We start from the raw sequence: 22,154 nt of genomic DNA on the forward strand, positions 1-22,154 counted from the left end.
ATATCACAATAATAATACTATAAATATGTTCTATATTTCTTAAACTCCGTATAAAGTCAAAACAAGACAAATAAATTGAAATGCATAGAGTAGCAATATTCATGCTAATTTTAGGTGTAAAAGGTGCACTGGTTTTATAGGCTTTGGCAGAGGATGGGCTTCAAGAGATAACTAAAGTATAGGCCCATCAAATTAGCTTGACTTGCTTAGACTCATTTTACTCATAGCCCTTCCTATTTAATATAAAATCTTAGCACCAAATTAATAACTCTCTTTCTCCCTAGCTCCGCCGTATTTTTCCGACAAAATTTCGTAGCTCCGGCAGAAGGGCAAAACCGTCTTTTCAACCCTTTCCGGTACCTCTATATTTGAAAGCTGCCATGTCTCAGGTATTGTTGATCTTTCAATAATCTTACTTTTTCTTATTTTATGATTTTTTATTTAATAAAAATTCAATATTTTTGTATTTATTTTGTGAAGAAATTCTCTGTTTATCGGCTTAAGATCTCTGTATCTACGCCTGTAATTGTTTTCAATTAGGTTTTCTAGATTTTATGTCATGTTTTGCTTCTAATATTTGGTCTAGACATTCAAGCTAGGGTTTTTCTTTGGTCTAGACGTTCAAGCTAGGGTTTTTCTTTGGGAAATTTTCAAAATTATTACGCCACGTAACCCAATATCCAATATTATACAACATTATACTATATTATACCCTGGGGGAAAGCATTATACATAATGTATCAACCTTGTATAATAGTGTAAAAAAGGTGTTTATAAATTATACAGAAATATGAGCTAAATCGGGTGACAAACTCAAAGTATGGGCTGCGCGGCGTAAATATTTTTAAAATAGGCATATAGAGCGTAATATCCCTTTTTCTTTTTGGATTTCGGGTCTGTACGCATGTAAAATTGAATAGATGATCTCAATTGTTGTATGCTGTATTTACTATGTTTGATTTGATGGCTTTTATTTCTATTTTCTACTTGTTGATTGGCTTATTAGCTAGTGTTTGGAACATAATTTGTGTGAATAGAACGAAGGGAAAAGCTCCCGTTTGGCCATAGATTTTGAAGTTGAAACTTGAAAATTTGAGTTTTTGAAGTTGTGATTTTTGGAACTTGTCCAAACTTGAAGTTATGTTTGGACCTGCTAATTACTTGGAAAATTTTGAAGTTTATCAGAGCCAGTTTTTGGAACTTGAAAATATTTTGAACATATTTTTCAAAATCTGATCCAAAGTCTATGGTCAAACGCTAGCTTAGAGGATTGATTCATATAGGAGACCCCAATTAAGTTTGAATTCATGATTAGTTTAGGCATTGACTTGTACTGGGCTTTAAAGAGTGTATTGACATGCTGTTAAAATATTTACAGGTTGATAACAGGAATTCTTCTGCTGCCAAACGTGCCCGAACTGATGGTATGTTTCCTGGTTTCTAAAGAGAAGGGAAAAATAGGAATTTTGATCTTTAATAGTCTATACGTCTTTGTTTCATTCTGTTATTTTCTGTTTTATACTCAATGGAGAGGGTTCCTGAGATTTGTTCCCTATTAAAAGCTTCTAGTTTCATGACATTGTAGGTGGCCGTAGGGAAGATGACTGGACATGTCCGAGCTGTGGGAATGTTAACTTCTCCTTCAGAACTACATGCAATATGCGCAACTGTACTCAGTCTAGGCCTGCAGATCACAACTCAGTAAGATATCAACTGCTTTCTCAATTTAGTTTGAGAGAGCTATCTGTGTAATGTGACATGACTTTATTAGTAACTTGTGCTGTTTATTTCAACTCAGTAAGATATCAACTACTTTCTCAATCTAGTTTGAGAGAACTATCTGCATAATGTGACATGACTTTATTAGTAACTTGTGCTGTTTATTTCTTTAAATTTAGCCTCTGTGTATTAAATTATTGTTCGAAGCTTGTTTTTGTATGTATACTTGCATCTACTGGCTACATAATTTACTTCAGTTTACTGAATTACAGTTCTTAACATTAGCTTTTCATTTCTATAACCCCCCCCCCCCCACCCACCCACCCCCAAACCCAAACAAAAAAAACACACACAAAAACTAACCAATTTTTTTTTTTTAAATCGTTTGAGACATATGATCCTAATCATTTATTGAATTCCAGCTGATAAGAACCAATTATGATAAGTATCTTCAACCAAATAAAAGTTAGTCATATCATGCTTTTTCACCTTTTCTCCCCGTTCACTGCATCATTTTGTCAATTACATTTTATATATCTAGGTATGATTGAAATGTGGAACCCATACATTGTTATCCTGGAATAGTTTTCTTCTGGATGCATAGAATATCAGGTGTAATGCATAAAAGCAGTGGCAAGGATATAAAAATTATGTGAAATTTTACACACCCACAAAATCATATTATCTAAGAGAATATATTGCTCAAGTCATGTTCGTCTAAGACCAAGCATATTTGTATGGTATTTGCATCTTCCAAAAAGTATCTTAATTAGGTCAAATATTCCTCTACTGTAAACACTTCGACAGTTTAACTTTCTAATCTGACCGTATCTGGAGTGCTCATTGCCCTTCTCTTGAAACTACAGTTACTCTAGATTTTGACAAATCCTGCTAATCTTGTATCCTTTTACAGATTCTCAGCAACCTTGATTTAGTTTCTCTTGGTAATGGTGTTTTCCCTTTGTAGAAATCTGCAATTAGGCCCATGCAAGCTCCACAGAGCTATTCACCCTCAGCTGCATATGTTGGATCTGGTGCTCCCTCTTCAATGTATATGGGCGTAGCACCATATGGTGGTTCTTTGTTCAATGGACCATCCATGCCAGCCTATGACGTTCCTTTTTCTGGAGGTTCAGCTTATCATTACAATTTCGGGAGCCGCCTTTCTGGGGGCGGCCCATACCGCCCACTACATATCTCTGCTCCACCTCCTTACACTGGTGGGTCTGTGATGGGAAATGGTATGTATTTTTAATCTTAACCAATCGTAAGTTCAAAAAAAATGAAAGAGTGTTGCTTGCAAGTTCATATTTTAGTAATCTAGTGAAGTTTCCAGGTGCATTAGCATGTTGCAGAATCGGGAATATTTGTTTTGTCCAGTAGTAGCTCTGTGTTAATGTCACACATCTAGGCAGCACTTTGCAGTTAATATAGTTTCAGTTGTTCCTAATGATGCTGTGACTTTTTTTGGGCTTACAGGCGGGATTTACGGTGTGCCACCACTTATGGACCGATATGGTCTAGCATTGCCAATGGCCCCTGCTGCTATGGTAGGGTTACGTTTCAGCTTTTTCTTGAACATAATTGTCTTGTTTGACTATACTAGACAGTCAGCATTTGGTTCCTTACATTTTTAAAACTGACTGCTTCGTTTTTCTTTAGACACTGCCTAAAATTTCACTCCTTTCGGTATTTATCACTCAATAGACTCACTTTTTGATCTTTCTCGATAAACGAACCCATGTCATAACCAGTAGCTGATCCAAGATTTTCACTCAGGGGGTTCGGAAAAAACAACAAAAGAAAACAACAAAAGCTAAATATAAAAAATAATGTTGTCCCTAGGAATCGAACCTATGATGCTAGAGACAATTTTGAACACCCTGGACCACTTGAGCTAACCTTTTGCATTTGTTCAAGGTATTCAAAAGTTAATATATTTGCATAAACACAGCCCTATATACACGCTGAATTTTTTTGGTGAGGGTATGCATGATGGTTTTCTGCTCAGTTAAGTACTTGAGTAATCTTAATTCCTATTGCAGGCACCGAGGCCAGCTTTTTATCCTGATGACAATTCTCACAAGAAAGGTGGAATTCTACAGTACATATTCTATTCCAGTAGTCTGCATTAATTTCATGGCATCTGTACTTATTACCTTCTTTACTATAAACTTCCCAGATGGAACACGTGATAATGACTGGACATGTCCCAAGTGTGGAAATGTCAACTTTTCTTTTAGGACAGTTTGTAACATGAGGAAGTGCAACACTCCAAAGCCTGGTTCTCAGGTTTGACTTCCTGTCATTTTCCAGGATTTATACCTAATAATATATGATTTTGTTTCCTTTTCAATACACCGCCAACATTTTAACTATTTTGAATGAAGTTTAGTTTATCTTGGACTAAAAAATGTCATAAAATTTGTTATCAAGAGTTCTGTATGTGCTAAGCTTACATTAGATGTATTTTGAAATTCAAGTTGGCCTCTGCATAACTGTGTTTTCTCCAACTTTTTAAACTCTTGAAGTAGTTTTGCAACTACGTTCTGATGTATTGTTGAATTTTTATTTGCATTTAAGCAGGTTCCCAAATCAGTGAAGAATACTAGTAAGTCTTCAGTCTTTAGCATGCTGCCGTTTAATAATTATCTTCAACTTTCTAACAACTCCCATTTTCAGAACCAGATACGCCAGAGGGGAGCTGGAAATGTGAGAAATGCAACAACATAAACTATCCTTTTCGCACTAAGTGTAACAGACAGAATTGCGGTGCGGAGAAACCATCTGAATCCAAGAAGTCTCCTTCACAATCAGCTGATGAGAATGATCAGGTCTGTTGTGTGACAAGTTTGACTTGTATGATGATTTGTTGCCTAAAGTTGTTAATAACTTGTGAGTCAATGTATTTATTGCACAGTTTACACATATTATGCTCAAGAAACTTTCTAAGTTTGAAATTCTGTGTTGGAATGATATACTCTAGCCCCCAAAAGGGTACTATTTTTACTAGTTTTCTATATCCTCCTATTTGCTATGCTTTGAATGTTACTTGCTCTTCTTGTTTACTTTATGTCTTTATCCTTTTCTTTTATGTTCGTTAGCACCTATTTTATTCAGCATTTATTGATTCGAAGTTGTCTACTGTTCCAGTGAGTACTAGGGCTTGTTTAAGGGTTGAGAAGGTCCAGAGTTGTCGTCCAGCATTGCTCAGTGTGGGTGTCTGAAAGTCAGTCATGTCATCTTCCTGTTGCAGCGGTTGTCAAGTTACTGTGCCTTCTTAATGTGGTGTCAAAGTTGTACCAACTGAAATTGGTATTTTGTGGTCCTTATGGATACTTATCGAGTTTCATCAGGTGTCTACCAGCTCATTCTGGCTAGATGCTATTGAGGTTGATTTGGTTAATGTTCAATAGGATTTCTTTTGGTATTGCTACATGAAATGTTAGATGGATGTTGTCATCCATTTATGTTATAGGTGGTAATATAAAAAGCCTAATGCAGTCTGCTGCTTATCCTGGTCGTTCATTGTGTTTCAAATGTATTCAGTTTAGTTGGACTGTCGTAGTAATATGTTGTCCAGGTTGCGTACATCAAGTTCCATGGTCTAGGATCTTTTGGGTTTTTCCCAAAACAGTATGGGGCAGGGAATGTGTTCATCGATTAGGAGTTTCATATTGCTCATCAGCCCCTACTGTTGATGGTCATATGGCATTGATCCACTGTTAACCAAAAAAATGTCCTAGGTATGTTTTACGTAGGGGGATCAAATTTAGCTTGTGAAAGTATAAATCAGCCGGACTTGGCGGGTTGTGTGGGGTATATTCATGATTGGGTCATCTCCATCTTATGGATTTCAATCCCAGCACACTTTGATTTGGTTATCAAATAAATTTTAAAAAGAACAAATAAAATGATTTGAGTTTTGTGGGTTAAGAGTTATGTTCCACAGTTTATCCCAAATTGAGTCTCTCCTTTTGACTAAGTCGTACATTTGGCTAGTATATTGATTTGAGACATTTTAATCCACTCAAATACAGTCCGAATTTTCTGCTCCTAGTTTTGCATCAGAGTTCCTATAAACTTAGGTCCAGGAAAAGGAATCAGTTATCACGTCAATATTCACATAAGTTGTCTAGAGTTGCACTAATATAGAGCTCAAAATGGGAGATTGTTGGTGTTTTGTTTAAATTCAGCACAACATTTTTTCTGTTTGGGAGCACTCAACGCATTTCGCCGCTTGACGTACTTTTCATGTTAACATAGATATGACAGTCAACTAGAAGGTGCATTGAATTTGCTTTTGTCCCATGCAGACGAATAAGGCAAGTTTAGTGGGAATAATCCCTCCGATCGTGTAGCGCTATTGACCTGTTCTTGAGAATTAGTAAAATTTAATCAAGTGTGTATTAAAACAACATACCAGTAAATAGACTTAAATTGGGCAAAATTTTGTTCTAACTCTAGTTGGAGTTTATTTTGCTTTTAACTTTCTTTATACTGAACTTTTTGGAAGTCGCTTTATCCCTGCCTATTGAAGGGTTGCGACAAGTCCATCACCAAAGCTAGTTCTTTGGAAGTAGCGTTTTCATGACTTCTAAAGAATTCTCCAGCTTGAAGAATTTGTATAATTCTCCAACTCGAAGAATTTGTATAATTCTCCCCTAAAAAAAATTAGTTAACGCTTTGGCCAAGGTCTAAAGTAAAGATCTCCTTAGCTCATGAGGTGGCTGTAAGTGATGGATTATTCTAACGAGCTCTGCGTTGTTTGTTTTGTCTCCTTTTCCTTTCATGTTTCCCTCTTTTTTAATGGTGTAACAACGTGGTTTCTGGAATTCGTTAGCACTATTAATTCATATTCGCACTGTGTAGGGTTTATTTAAGGGGAAAGAGGGTTTTGTTTTAATTCTTAGGATTTAAACTTGAGAGCTAAGTTGCACGGACTCTTCATTTTCTATGCCGAACCCGTCTCGACACGAGACTGGGACAGGTGCGGGTGCAGGATACGTCTTGGATTTGTTTAGCCAACATAAGATACTTTGACCAGAGTCCATGGACTTTTAGAAAGATAAAACAGATTTAAGACATGGGAAATGACATACCTTTAATATTATAGCCCTATTATAATCCTTTTGTCACAATTCACATGTAATGTTAGTTTTTAATAGAATATCTATTAGAATTTAGAATAACTTTATAGCTCTACAACAACAACATACCCAGTTGAAATAACTTTATTGCTCTATTTTTTATAATTTTGAATTTTCTTAGTCGAATTCTCGCACCTATATCCATAATTGGATTCACACCTCCGAATCTTAAAATTTAAATTTTTCCTAATCGACACTCGGATCCGTACCGTATCAGATATCCGCACGCGAGTCCGAACAACTTAGTATGAGAGCTTTAGTTAAGGATGAACACATAGCATTGACCTCCCGATGTCCATTGATGATATGTGTTCCCAGTCGAAGGCTTTCTTTCACGGGGTCTTCTAACTTATAGTGATGCAGCCGTAATGCAGCCGTAAGGTGTGTTTAGCCGAATAGTTAAATTGAGAATCATAAGATCTCCGGTTTAAATATCACAAAAAAAATTAGGTGATTTTTCTCTATCTATCTAACAGTTGAGCAATTTTATACTTGTATTGGTGGGAGGAAGAGTTGTGCGAGCTAGTCCGAACGCTATAATTATTTTTAAAGAAAAGATGTGTTTACTCTTTACCTTAGTATGTTTGATGAGTCAACTCAGGCACTGCTAATCACCGAAATTATTCTTTTAGCTTCTCTTTAATCAGAATTTGTTCAATAATCTTAAGTACTCACTTCATTTTAAAAAATCAACAGAGGTGTCAGAATTTTATCAGTTAATCTTTTTAATTTTTTAGTGGAACATTGGATTCTTTTTGGAAATACAAGTTGGGCATATTTTTAAGGATTCGTAAAATTGTTTACATCATATTTTCTTAAAAGAATCTCTGTACTGGTGTCATAAATTGATAAAAGAAACAAAAATGTATCACCATAAACGGTAAAAGAAAAAAAAAATGTACATTTCTCAAGGCTTCATATACTTGGAAGACCTAAGAAGTAATAACCTGAATAATTTTGAAATTCAAATAAGCTGATATACCGATGAAGATGATCAAATTATTCTTTCATCATCTCCGTGACGAGGCAAACAAACGTTTGGTCAGCTAAAAATCCGCAAAATTGCTCATTCCCCGATGTTCCATTTGGATATAGTTTAATATACACTTTTTTGCTATTATAATATTGACCTGGTTTATGAATCTAACAACATTTAAGGCTTAATACCCAGATGGACCCTTAAACTTGGCATGTTTTGTAAGATAGGCATATAAACTTATAAGGTGACCAGATAGACACTTAAACTTACTCAAAGTGTATTTTTCAAGTTTTTCAGTTGTTTTGAAAACAAAAACTATATTTTTCAAACACTCACAATTTTCATGGCCAAACAAGCCCTAAATATATCACAAAATATTTTTTTTAAAATGCAAAAATAAGGCAAACGCATATACATGAGATTATAAATGTGCACTTAAACCAATAAATACTCGTTAATCGCAATTTTGCAGCTTTCAATTAACTCGGATTTTTTTTACACTTGAATAATTAAAAAACAATAACTTTAACCAATAAAAATCCTTAAAAAATGAAATTTCAAATTAAGAAATTTCTTTTTTTTAAGGATTTTCTTCTCGGCTTTACAGTTTTCTTAATTTGAAATTTCTTTTACACTTGAAATACTGAACTTAGAAATTTCTTAATTTGAAATTTCTTTTTTTAAGGATTTTTATTGGTTAAAGTTATTGTTTTTTAATTATTCAAGTGTAAAAAAAAATCCGAGTTAATTGAAAGCTGCAAAATTGCGATTAGCGAGTATTTATTGGTTTAAGTGCACATTTATAGTCTCATGTATATGCGTTTGCCTTATTTTTGCATTTTAAAAAAAATATTTTGTGATATATTTAGGGCTTGTTTGGCCATGAAAATTGTGAGTGTTTGAAAAATATAGTTTTTGTTTTCAAAACAACTGAAAAACTTGAAAAATACACTTTGAGTAAGTTTAAGTGTCTATCTGGTCACCTTATAAGTTTATATGCCTATCTTACAAAACATGCCAAGTTTAAGGGTCCATCTAGGTATTAAGCCAACATTTAAACCTTCGTACATAATCACTCCACTTCGTAATAAATGGTTTTTTAACCTATGCACACACCTTCAGAAAGAGAGCTTACTCCGAAAAAATTAATAATATTTTTAGCAACTTGTCCTTAACTTACCCCTTATTAATTAAATGCCTTTAAAAAAAGTAGACTGAACAGGTTATTAAAATTGCTCGCAGGGAATTCCTAGTGAAAATAAAAGTAGACTAGAACCTTAACATAATGAGCCTTTTAACACTCCAGAACATGATGAAAAAGGATAAAGAGTCATTCATAAGTCGGACCTGTGCAGTTATGTGCCAAGTTGCAGAATCAAGAAACTACAATTCTTCAGTCCTTGCTGCTGTCTAAATTAAGCAAAAGAAAATTTACTGAATAATTCAGAATAAGACTTTCTTTTTTGGAGTTTAAAAGCCCAACCTATATATTTATATACCAACACTATTTTAAAGTGGCAAACAAACTGCTTGAAGTATCCTACTAACAGAACTTCGGCTTGATTCAAGTTTTGGCGTGTCAAAAGGCAAAATGGAAAGCGCACCAAATCCTGAAAATTTCAGTTCAATGCGTTGAGATAAAAGTCACTGTCGAATGGAGCTTTGAGGAGTTCCATTTCCTGAAAGCTACCGCCACTGTGAGTATTAGCAGGCAACGAATGTTGTCCAGGCTGCCAGTATTGACTGGACATATGTGGCACACCCTGTGGAATTGCATGCATCATCTGCTGCTGGGGCATGCTGGTCTGATTTGCATGTGTTGGGTGGTGGTTGAGTGAAACAGTCTCAGGCTCGGATGAACCCCACGAATTAGTTGACAGAAGAGAGAGAGCACGAGGAAATTCCGGTCCTGTTACCATATTGAACATGGATTCCTTGGCACCTGATACACAAAACAAAAACCAACCTACTTCAGAAAACTTAAATCTTGCACTTTCAATCAGTTTCCTAACACTCAAATTCACCCGTACTTCCAAAACTTTTCAGCATTCTACAGTTCTTTGTAGTGAACATATTAGAGAGCAACTTTTCAAGGTTACAGAGGACAAGCATAGCATTTCAATTTCCTTTTTTTCTTCTATAAATATCTTCATGAAAAGTAAATTGAGCCAATTCAGTGATGCTGACTCCATTTTCAAAGGAAAAAAAAAAAAACATTTTATTGCTACTATCAGTTATATATTGGACATAATACTTTCTGTATCTTCCATATCTAACAAAGTCTCTGCAGATAAAAGATCCACAATAGCTAGAGGTGATATCTAATCTCAATCGTAATGAATCCCTGACAAAAGAGTAACTAATCAAACAATTTATGAGATATATTCTCCAGTCTTATCTTAGTCTTATCTTCGGCAAGTAAGATATTTTCTAGTCTTGTCAGAAGCAAACTATGAGGATGATAAATGCCTTGGGAATTAAACCTTTTAATGTCTCCGACGGATGGTTTTGCAACTGCAAATGATTGTTAATCTCACATGCAAGTGAACATTTTTACCAGCTAAGGTGCATTGCTTCAATCTCTAATTAGGAACAACCTTATCAACTCACCTCAAAGCTACTTCAATTCTCTCAGAAGTGATGATATTAGGTAACAGCTGTATGTTGTCAGCTTATGATGATATTAGGTAAGAGCTGTATGTTGTCAGCTTATTCCTTCAATTAATTCAAGTATTTAAAAAGAAGAGAAACGTAATGCAAAGTCATAACAAGTCTAGTTTTGCTTCAACCACTTTGAAGCCTCATTGATAGCACTCTTGCTAAATTTCATAATTGACTCCTAAATGAAAACGCCTTTAGGGGAAAGACAAATGTGTCGTCTTGTTATTTTATACTGTGATAAGTAATCCTGCTATTATTATCCCACAGACCACCCGAATTGCTAACTCTAAAATAAATTCTTTTAGCATAAAATAATCTAACAATTTATCCCGAGATTATAATCTTTCACCCAACCAAAATCCAATGGTCATTTCTTTTAGTTAAATACTAAAGTCTAGTACATAAGAACATCTAAAACTAAAGTTCTTGTAGATATAAAAATTACAGCTTTCACCGAAATGCTTGCTACCATCTTCATCACACATGAGCCAGATGCAGAAAAGGCAAGTAGATGGCTGCTATTTGTCTTATCAAAAGAAAGAGTTGACTATTAATTAGGAGGTAGATATACTTTAATCAGAACTGCTGCATTTGGGAGTCTGTAACTGCTGATTAAGCCAGTAAGCAACTAAATTCATAGAACTGCTTTTACAAATAGAGACAGGGCAATGGTAGTGATCTACCTTGCTTATATGTGCGTGCGTGTGTATATATATATTGTACAATCCCAGAAAATTCAAAGATTGCACTGAACAAAAGGCTTTGGAGTCAGAATAGTGAAACAAACCTCGATTGAAAACCTCGGCTGTGGTGCCCTTAGAGGGCAAGAGCAAGCTAGATGCATTACTCTGTGAAAACTGGATCCCCTCCAATAGTGAATGCCCATTTGTGCTGCCAGTTCTTTCAGGCTTTGGAGTAAACCCTCTTGTTATACTGAACTTAGAGTCTTTAGTGCTCTCCCAGGTAGAGTTTGCAGCTGTTCTGGAGTAAATATTTTGGGCGTGGTTGAGCATAAGATTCATAGGTTGCCTGCCATCTGTAGACATAAAAGCGCATAAGATAATTAAGCACTAAACTATTGCTTTATTCACACCAATGCCTTTATGGATTAGCAGATAGTCCAACGAACCACCCACTTTCCACAAGACAAGCGCTCAAGCACAACTAGTTCTTATCAACTCTATGCACGCGTTATTGATTTAGATAAAAGTGATGTTTATGTCTTAAATGTATCTGGGTTATTATAATTAATGCCAGTACACAACTGGTCTACACCAGCAAAGAAACTTTAGGAATAGATTTTTGACAGTCAGACAAATTACTGTCCATGATAACTTATACTCCCGCTGTTTCTATTTGTTTGTCTTAGTTCCCTTTTTAGTCTTTCAAAAAGAATGTCTCTTTCCTAATTTCGCAATTCTTTAATTGCAACATTCCACATGGCATGTTTAAGACCACAAGATTAAAGGGCATTTTGGTACATTATACATATCTTTAGTTTAAGACCACAAGTTTCAAAAGTCTTCATTACTTTCTTAAACTCCGTGCTCAGTCCAACTAAGCCAAACAAATTGACACGAAGGGAGTTTCTCTATAACTATTACTGAAGCATGTAATTTGAGTACTCAAAGCCACATTCCAAGAAAGGAAATACCAAATCCCAATATAGACGACATTACCATAAAACAAGGAAGAAAGCCTTGCTGAGTTGAACTGGATAGTTTCTTGCTGAGGTTTGCGGCGCCGAGCATTGTGATCAGAGAGCCTCCTGCGACAGCTTCGCTTCTTTTCATCAAATTCAGACACGCTATGGAACCTTAATTTCCAAGATTTAAAAATAGAAAGAATGAGCGATGCATCTAGAAGACCAAGTTATTGTTCATCTAAAAACATCAAACATCGAATTCAAATATTCACCTGCTACACTGTTGACAAAAGCGTCGTGCTACACCTGCTATAATAACCTTTGGGGATTTGGAATGAGTGTCACAAACTCTATGCTTCCGATAATATTCTTTAGCTGAAGAAAGATCAAGATTGCAGCCTTCAACCTGACAGCGAGGGATTGGTGCATTCTGACTTGATGATTTTGCTTTCTTTGTTGCAGCAGCAGATGAGGTGGGGTTCGGGGGGAAGGACGAAACCTTAGCACCAATGGCCTCACATGTCCGTTTACCAAGTTTTAGACCTATCACTGGCTCAACAGAGACTACTGAAGCCTCCATGGGTGGTGAATTAGCTTTGGAAGGTTCCAATTTCTTAATAAGATCCTCATGAGAAGCATCAAAAGCAAAGTTGGATGGTTTGAAGCCCTCCTTTGGTGAAGAGTCAGTAGAAGCTGATATTGAGCTTTTGATCGAAGAACCATAACCACCAGTACCACTCGACAAATTGAAAGATCCAGCATCTTCTTCGACTCCCCAATCTGTTAATTGTAGTTCTTTTGGACTTTCAGATGCCTTTGAACCAAACATTACCAGATTTCCCCAGTCCCACTTCACATTCCACTCCATCTTCTGAAAGAATGCTTACGAAATTGACTTTACCAAATTTCCAGACTCATCGAATGCAAAAAAGTAATTAGGACTTGGATCTGCAAATATGTACACACAAAGTTAACTAGTTTAACAAGTACGAAATTTCGCGATAAGCAAAACAAGCATTCCATCAGACAACAGGGAAGCAAGAAGCAAAGAGCAAGTACACAGATTCCATCAAGACTTGGCTGGTTCATAAATTTGCTGTTTTACCTCAAAACTGTTACTCTCTTTCACACTTGCAAGATCTTATTGTCTTTCCTAATCCAACTTCTTTTCCAGGCTAATTGAGCAGCTCAAAGCAAAACAAACTAAATTATGACAAAGTATTGTCAGCCATGATCTCAAAAAGGGCAACCATTTACTAAGAAGATCTATTTGAAGAGAGAAATGAAAAGAAAGAAAAAGGTATTGTAGTTACTCTGTCTTGTACTCTAAAACAGGCCAAAGCATATACAACTACCACACCAATTATTTCAAGACAAGTTAAGGCAGAAAATGAGTTCACCTATTTCACAGAGCTGTTGGATTCCAGTAAACAGACAAGAAGCGCTAGTACGAGGCTGATTAAGATGCGCAGAGAAATCAATTATAAGTAGACAAAGGTTATAACTATTCAAATACAGAAACAGAAGCTCAGGCCCTTCCAGTCCAACACCACAAATGTATCTTCCATCCTGTTTAACTCCACCACATCATTTTCAGCTACTTGTTCCTTCACCTAATCAGTGAAAACAATGAAACATTAAATTGTTCATCAACCACACAAACAAATGCTTGCCCACAAGATGGGTCTAATAAATACGCAAGCTTAAACTTGATTGTGACAGGTCTACTTGACACCCTTTTTACAAATTGTATGTTTTCCCTTATTTTTTCAGATAAACTCGTCTGGCCACGATAATAATTCACTTTTTTTCCGGAATTTTTTTCCACTTTATTTGGATTTTGGAAAACACCTAGAACCCTGTTTTCAGCTTTTTTTTTCGCTTACATTCAAACAATCAAATATTCTTTGCAAAAACTATAACCAAACACAACTCCATCTTCATCTTCAACTTCAAATATTTCAAATAAAGTGAAACGTATTTGGTTTCTATTGCCAAACGCCTACTTTATATATCAAACGAGAAGAGAAAGAAAACACGAAAATAAAAACACATTTTCTTGAATTAACTTTTTTTTTATTTTCCCTTAAGAGGGGTAGTTGGTACTCCCTCCGTTTATTTGTACTTGTCATGTATTGACTTGGCACACCCTTAACAACTATAAATAGAATGACAATTATATCTTGATTTTCCAAACTAGACAAGTAAAAGTAGACGTCTATTTTTAATATATTGGACAAGTAAAAATGAACATTTATTTTTAGCATATTGAACAAGTAAAAAATGGACATTGATTTTTATCATAGTGGACAAGTAAAAATGAACGGCGTACTTGTTTGGAAAGTTATGGTCCCCCATCTTAGGGTTTCATTGGAAACTACACCAAAAGGAAGAAGAAGACAGACTTTTCTGTGCTTAAAACTACTTGTAAAAACTAACAGATGAACTCTTTTCCAAGAAAACGTGTGACAAAACGACATCGTTTATACAGTCAACATCGTAAATGCTGAAAACTTTACCTCCCATGCCTTAAAAAAAAAATACACCCATCTCCTAGAAAACTAAATGGGTGTTCAAAACCCACAAAATAACTTCCAAGAAAATAAATTTTGAGTCGCTATATGAATCTTTGGTATCAATTTTTGTTTACATCAGTTTAATTCCAAACCCAGAAAAAATTTCCAAGAAAATAAATTTAGGGTTGCTATATGAATCTTTTTTATCAATTTTGCTTCATTTGCATCAGTTTAATTCCAAACCAAGATAATAAAGATAGCTAAGCAGGTGAAATAAGTGAAGAAAAGGGTGTTTGAAACAAATAAATATTTTCCATATTATGCAAGTTTTGAGCACATAAAGATACATTCTATTAATCTGTTTCACCAAAAATGGATAAAAAAATAATAAGCTGAGCAGGTGATAGAAACCAAGAAAAGGGTGTTTGAAACACATAAAGATTTTCCATAAAACCCAGTTCTTTGGAAATGATTTAGCTGATATAAGGTGAAAAAAATAATTGATAAATATATAGTATAGTATAAATTACACTTACTTGTACCCAACTAATTCTAAATCAAGAAATCACCTTTATATGGAAGGTTTAAGCAAACAATAATTCATTCCCTTAATCTGTTTCTCCAAAAAAGGAAAGAATCGATGGGAAAACAATAATAACAAGAAAAACAAAACCCCAGATTGTTTTAGATAAGGTAAAAGGAAAAAATGATTACTAGCTAGGTAAATAAGGAATACATATGTGTGTTAGAATTTAGAAATAGAAGAAAAGGCTCACCTATGATGAGATAGAGATAATTTCTTTAGAGAGTGTTTATTTCACTTTACCAAATGAAGAAAAAGGGAAGAAAAGAGTGTGGTGAGTGGTGACTGGTGAGTGACTGTGTGTCAGTGAGAAATCGACAGCGTGTGAGCTGGTGCTGCCTGAGCTTTTATCATATGTGCGTTGTTACATGATAAGGGCCGTGCGTTTTTCCTTCTCTTTTTTTTGATAGTGACTGTGATATACAACTACAACAACTCAATTTTTTTTTTTTTAAACTCCAGAAAAATCGGCAGCCGCTACCCTTTCGGGTGCGTACTGAATAAACCTCCCGCTGTGGAATATCCTGCAAACTCTACAAGAGATGTAAATCGCACTAGGCAAGCCCTGTGCGACAGGCTCGACTGAAAAGGCATTGAGGGTTCGAACCGGCGACCTCCCTTAGGGAGACCTCCCCTCAAACCAACTCAGCCACACCCGAAGGTGCACAAGTCAATTTCAATAGGTGGGGTTTGGGGGTGGAGTGTATGAATACCTTACCCTTACTACGTAGAGAAACTGTTTCTGATCGATCTTCAGTTTGAGTAAAGAAATTTAAAGCAGTCTAAAAAAGAGAATAGTGAAAGCGATAGTAACAACAATAAAATAATACGAAAAGAAAAGCGGTATATAACATGCAGAAGAAGAAACACTAATAACAACGAAATAATGGAATAACTGAAGCACAAGAAATACAGTTAATAATAGAAATCAAAGAATAAGAAATTACAATAATTGTGCTAATACTACAAGATGAGAAAGTTGGTACATGCACGACCACCAAACCTATCTCGCTGGAAAGCGAAAGAACGCTTAACTGCTAACCAACCGTCCAGTGGCGGAGCCACAACTCAGAAAGGGTGTTCAATCACCGCAAAATTTATACTGTATAAACATGTCAATTATCATGTATTACGGACACATATTACATATTGAATATCATTAATATATACTCTCTTCCTCTCAAATTATGTAACACTTTTTTTTTCAAGAGTCAATTTGACTAAACTTTGAAGCTAAATTAAATTAGATTAACTCAATATTTTAATATTAAAATTTATATATTTGAAAACTATATAAAAAATACTATAGATTGCAACTTTTCTCATATTAATCTGATAAAAAAATACATCTTAATTTATTGATCAAAATTTATACAGTTTGAATGTCAAAAAATAAAAAATATCACATAAATTGAGATAAAAAAATATATTAAATAAAATTTGAACACTCTAAACAAAATTTGTAACTCCACCACTATAACCGTCTACTCTAATCCGCGACTTCAAATATTATCCCATCTAAGTGTGTACGCATTTTTATGGAGTAATTACTCTCTTTTTTGCCTTTTCTTCTTACCGTGGATATATGCGAAAAAAGAATGGGACGCGTGGATGCAGGTTTAAAGGAGGTGTCAAGTGTACAGCTTTTATTGACAGCTTTTTCTGTTAGCATAGAGATTTTGGCTGCTTTCTCTTGGCACTTCCTTTCTCCCCCACTAATTAATTGGTTTCTTTTGTGGTTTTTAATGCCATCCATTTCCCCATTTTTTGTTGTGGCATGGGTTTGAGTTATGGTCAATATAAACAATTTTTATGTTTGTTCGTGCAACTTAAATCTATGGTCAATGTTAATACTAATTTTTATGTTTATTAGTGTAAGTTTACGATTATCATAGTACTATCATGTAATATAATTTTTAGCTTGGTCATTCATGTTTTGTATAGAGTTGTTGCTATAAGAAAGTATTGACATTGTTATTGTATACTAAAAGTTAATGGTTAAAATCCTTTTTAAATTATCACGTTTTTGTTAGTTTTATACTTAAACAAAAATTAGAAAGGGATCGGTCTTTGGTTTTGCCATAAAGGTTAGAGAACACTATTTCTTTTATTATATTCTTTATTTTTATATTGAAATTAGGAATTGTCAAAAATTAAAACTTTTATATTTTGAGTTTTTTCCCCAATAATTATTTTTTTGGGTCATGTCAGCTACCCACAACTACACAAAAGTATCTAATTTTATCCTCAAAAAAGTGTTTGGTTTTTAACGTTGATCGAATGAAATCGGGTTGAAGAAGGTGTTCTTTACTAATATGGGAGAAAACGCAAGAAGGAAGGGACAAGTAATTTCATATGAAATCAAAATATACAAACCAATTCAGTTAAAGAAGAAAGTGAAAGAATACAGAAGAAAAACTATAGAATGTAAAGAAAATGAAGAAGTGAAAAAATAATAAAACTGAAAAAAAAAATGGCAACCTAATTAGCCATCAAAAAATCCAACGTGTCATCATTTCCCCTCCCACGATTCAGTCAAAAAGTCACCACAAACTCTTTATCGTCTGTCCATTCGGTGGGGATTAATTTTTTAAAATTATTGTTCAAGGGGTAACATAAACATTCGAAATTTTAAGTACGAAACTTACCAAAACAGCGATAGTTTTGAGGGTTTCATCCATTATAAAAAAAACGTAAGTGGACATAAATATAAAAATATTTACAAACTGATAGCAGGTAAATGCAGTAAACATTTAATAGCAACTTAATGAAGAGTTCTACAGTAAATTAACTTCCTATATTTAGGGAACCCTTCTTACGTCAAGCGGTGTTGATAATCCCACGATTATCCACCTATATTTTCGTGGTACTCTGTTATCCCCTGTAACTGCATCCTTATTTTGTTGTATATATTTTATACTTCCTCACAATGTGAAGATATCTTATAAGCAGCGTCGTCCTTTTTTTTACCTTTCTTATACTTCTTCCTTATTCTAGTCTTTATTCTTTTTTCAACCATGGAATTATATTTGATTTAATATGGTGGAGAATGGGATGTGGAACACACTTACAAGAATTTCTGTGTTGATGGTGCGTTTCTCGATACGGAGTGCGATTTTAATGGTATGAGTTCTGAAGTGAATAAGGTTCTCAAAGTTGACTCAACTACGACTACGATCGAAATAAAATATCCTGTGAAAGAGAATTATCCGCCGATGAAGATATATGATGACCGAACCTTGCTAATGTATACGGAACTGAGAAGAAAAAGTTCAAAATTCACTGATTTTCCTCTTTGTATATCAGTTTGTGATAATGCTCAAGGCGGTACAGATTCAAATCCGAATACTATGCAATCTAACTTGAATGTTATCCAGGATATGCCTGAGATTGACAACTTGGAAACTATTGAGTTGATCACTACTGGAAGTGGAGAGGATAGTGACGATGTGATATTTGCGGAAGATTCCATAATCGACGATAATTTTCATCTGGATGTGAGTGAAGAGCAACTATACAAAAATAAAGAAACACTCAAAAATGTGATGAACAATTATGCCGTCTGAAATGATTTTCAGTTCAAAGTCATACGGTCAAGCACGACAAGGTAAAGTGCAGATTTTCTTACTTTATAAACCAATTATATTATGTATATTACTCATATAGATTCATATAACGTTGTTATGTGATGTATAATAAAGTTGGTATAGGTAGACTATTATTCGTATATTTTTATTATACTCTTTATTATAGTATATATGGTATAATTTTAGTACACCCTTTGTTAAGTGTAAATACCTTTCATAAATTGATTATACCTTGTGTAATAAATATAGTATATGTAGTATAATTAAATATACTTTGTATATACAGGTATTATATTGCATGTGTGGATGATCAGTGTGATTGGAGTTTAAAGTCATCAAGCCTTCATACATCAAAAATATTCAAGGTGAGGGAGTTTAATGATGTTCACGTATGCGGCAATGAAGCCGGATTATTTTCAAAAAGGAATGCTACATCGAACCTCATTGGAAAACTGATCACGCGTAAATGCGATGATCCCAAGTCAGTTTATACTCCTAGAGATATTCAGCGGGACATGAAAAGGGAATTAGGAGTTGATTTGAACTACATGAAGGCTTGGAGGTCGAGAGAAAGGCACTTGAATTATTGAGAGGTAAACCAAGCGATTCATATCAAAAACTTCTGAAATACTTCTATATGTTGACTCAATCAAATCCTGGATCAGTGGTAAATTTGGTAAAGTCAGAGGACGCACAATTCTTGTATGGTTATGTTGCATTGTATGGATCAATTAAAGGGTGGGAGTACTGCAGTCCTGTTTTAGTCGTTGATGGTAGTTTTCTGAAATCTACACACAGGGGGACCATATTAACAGCTTGCACGCAGGATGCAGCGGGTGAGTTGAACTAAAAATTCGAAATCTATTGTTTAATGAATTAACATTATTCTTTTATTTATGGTTTATTGAAGGAGCACAGTTACTTGTATTTTTTGTTTATATGTAGTAGTTAAATAATATATCGTCTATATATTTATAATACCTTTGTTTGTATTCAGCTAAAATATTCCCGCTAGCGCATGCAATTGTTGATTCGGAGAATAATGAGTCATGGGAGTGGTTCTTCCAAAATTTAAGACAAACATTTGGGTCAAGGGAAGGGATGTGCATTGTATCTGACCGACACGAAAGCATCTTGAGGGCCACTGAGGTAGTGTATCCGGGTGTACCTCACTGTGTATGCATATACCATTTGTGGAACAACATAAAGACGAATTTTAAGAAAAGACAGAAGTAGCTGAATGATGTATTTTTCGCTATGGCTAAAGCATACATGGTGGCGGAATTCGATCAACATATGTCAGAAGTCAATAAGATTGATAACAGAGTGAAGGACTATTTATTCGATATTGGATATCATAGATGGTCCTTAGCACATTCCAGTGTGAAAAGATACAAGGTGATGACTTCTAATATTGCAGAGTCCATGAATGCAGCGAATAAAGATGCAAGAGATCTACTTATATATGATTTGTTGGATTATGTGATGAATAATATTGTGGCGAGTTGGAATTACAACAATAGAATGGTAGCAATGGCAACAAGTACAACGCTAAGTCAGAAATATGAGGAACTGCTAAGGGATAAAATAATTGCATCAAAGAGAATGACGGTATGTAAATAAATGTATTTATATTTAAAGTTAGTATAAAACCAGCATTGCTCGTAAATCAACACTTGATCATAATAAAAGGTCATGCGTATTTTGCTCAATTAAACCAAGTATAACAACCTCTTTTGAATGTCCATGCTAATGCATGTTTTTGGTGAGGTTTCTATTTATTCATATTACAACTGATTAGTTATTGATTATGGGTATTTTTTGTAATTAAATGTAACTCATTAACTGTAAAAAAGTTTTTAAATATTTTGGAGAAATGCAGGTTGTGCCTTCAACAGAATACATGTACACAGTATTTCATGGTAAAAAGCGCTATGTGGTTTGCATGCTGGAACGGTCTTGCACTTGTAGAAAGTTTCAATTGGATGTGATGCCTTGTACACATGCAATGGCTATCATCACAAAATATAGCATGCCTCAGTATGCGTATTGCTCGTTATACTACAACAAAGAGTACTTCTTGAAGACCTATGATGTTCCGATTCACCCCATTCCTAACGAAACTACATGGGAAATTCCTGCAGACATTTTAGCAGAGGTGGTTCTACCACCTATAGTAAAAGCCAGAGCAGGTAGGCCACAAAAATGCAGATGGAAAGGTGCTGGTGAATCACAACCAAAAAGGGCAAAAATTACATGTTCATTGTGCAATCGTGAAGGTCACAATAGAAGGACATGTAGGAATCCTCCGATGGAAGCTTAGCAAGCTTTAGTTTTTTCAGTTTTAGCTTTATGTAATAAATAACTGCAGTTTATGCACTTCAGCTTTATACACTTTAGTTTTCTAGTTTTAGCTTTTATGTAATAAAGAAGTGCACTTTATGCACTTTAGCTTTTATGAACTTCAATCTTCTTGTTTTAGTTTTCTGGAAGGGTGTTTTATAACATTCATGGGATTTCTTATCATTATGCTAGTATATTGTTGAACTTATGACCACTCTTACATTTTGTTATTCTCCTATGGACCTTTATTTTCTTTGCTATGATATTATTTAGATCCCGTACTTGTTTAACGAGTTGAGTAGTGTAAGCTAGAGTATCTTCAGAAAGAGTAGCAGGTGTTTTGGATGCAAAAAAACTCTATTGAACACACTTTTTTTTTGTTTTTATGATAAGGTAGATATCTGACCCCAATTCTCATACTTGTGTATAAATGTTGTATCTATTAGCCTTTTGTACTAAATTAAAAAATGACAAAATTCCTGTTGTTTAGAACTTCTACGTTAGTGATGCTTCTTTTAGGCTGCCATTAGCATTTCTGGATATCCGGCATTGTTCAGTTAGCTTAATCGAGGCATCTAGTTACATGATAGTTCGGCAACTAAGGGTAGTCTAACTGTTGTATGGAAGATAGCTTCTAGACTCGTTACATTAAAACGTAGTGAAGTCGGTATCTAGTGTAAAAACAGGTCAAAGTTGTCACCTAGGACAAGCACATTAACTGGCTTTTCTCACGATTCTTCCTATTTTTCATCTGTATTTTATTCATGTTCATGTATGGCATTCCTCAAACACTGGGAACACACGTCAAGCCATATTTCATACACCCTGCAGGGGATATTCTATGTTGGAATACCTTAATGAAAATTTTTCATATGTATATTCGAGAAAATTTGTGGTTGCACATTTGAATATGAATGAAATGCATATGCTGATAAGGTATAAAAGAATACCACAAATATATATATATATAT

General features: G+C 34.7%; 3 protein-coding genes across 6 annotated transcripts; 2 read left to right on the forward strand and 1 right to left on the reverse strand.

The window, feature by feature from the left end:
• Positions 1–233: 233 nt before the first annotated feature.
• On the forward strand, positions 234–5,245 carry LOC132641286 (ranBP2-type zinc finger protein At1g67325). Its single transcript, XM_060358210.1, has 10 exons — positions 234–389; positions 1,379–1,424; positions 1,586–1,701; positions 2,687–2,960; positions 3,199–3,269; positions 3,765–3,810; positions 3,902–4,011; positions 4,306–4,330; positions 4,402–4,553; positions 4,873–5,245. Exons 1-10 carry the CDS (start codon positions 381–383, stop codon positions 4,873–4,875), a joined length of 852 nt encoding a protein of 283 aa, XP_060214193.1. The 5' UTR covers positions 234–380; the 3' UTR covers positions 4,876–5,245.
• Positions 5,246–9,158: 3,913 nt separating this feature from the next.
• Positions 9,159–15,591, reverse strand: LOC132641287 (squamosa promoter-binding-like protein 3). 4 transcript variants are annotated; one of them, XM_060358212.1, is made up of 6 exons: positions 15,447–15,591; positions 13,555–13,767; positions 12,427–13,102; positions 12,189–12,325; positions 11,297–11,545; positions 9,159–9,790 (listed from the first exon to the last, which is right to left on the reverse strand). In XM_060358212.1, the coding sequence occupies exons 3-6, from the start codon at positions 13,020–13,022 to the stop codon at positions 9,468–9,470; spliced, it is 1,305 nt and encodes a 434-aa protein (XP_060214195.1). In that variant the 5' UTR covers positions 13,023–13,102; positions 13,555–13,767; positions 15,447–15,591; the 3' UTR covers positions 9,159–9,467. The 4 variants fall into 4 exon arrangements, with proteins under 4 accessions (XP_060214195.1, XP_060214196.1, XP_060214194.1 ...); XM_060358213.1 differs by lacking the exon at positions 15,447–15,591 and adding an exon at positions 15,240–15,399; XM_060358211.1 differs by lacking the exon at positions 15,447–15,591 and having other exon boundaries at positions 13,555–14,451.
• Positions 15,592–20,097: 4,506 nt separating this feature from the next.
• Positions 20,098–21,163, forward strand: LOC132639696 (uncharacterized). The gene is made up of 2 exons (XM_060356130.1): positions 20,098–20,451; positions 20,723–21,163. The coding sequence occupies exons 1-2, from the start codon at positions 20,098–20,100 to the stop codon at positions 21,161–21,163; spliced, it is 795 nt and encodes a 264-aa protein (XP_060212113.1).
• The last annotated feature ends 991 nt before the right edge of the window (positions 21,164–22,154 follow it).

The sequence above is a fragment of the Lycium barbarum genome, chromosome 5 (genome assembly GCF_019175385.1).
Source record: "Lycium barbarum isolate Lr01 chromosome 5, ASM1917538v2, whole genome shotgun sequence".
NCBI classification, from domain to species: domain Eukaryota; kingdom Viridiplantae; phylum Streptophyta; class Magnoliopsida; order Solanales; family Solanaceae; genus Lycium; species Lycium barbarum.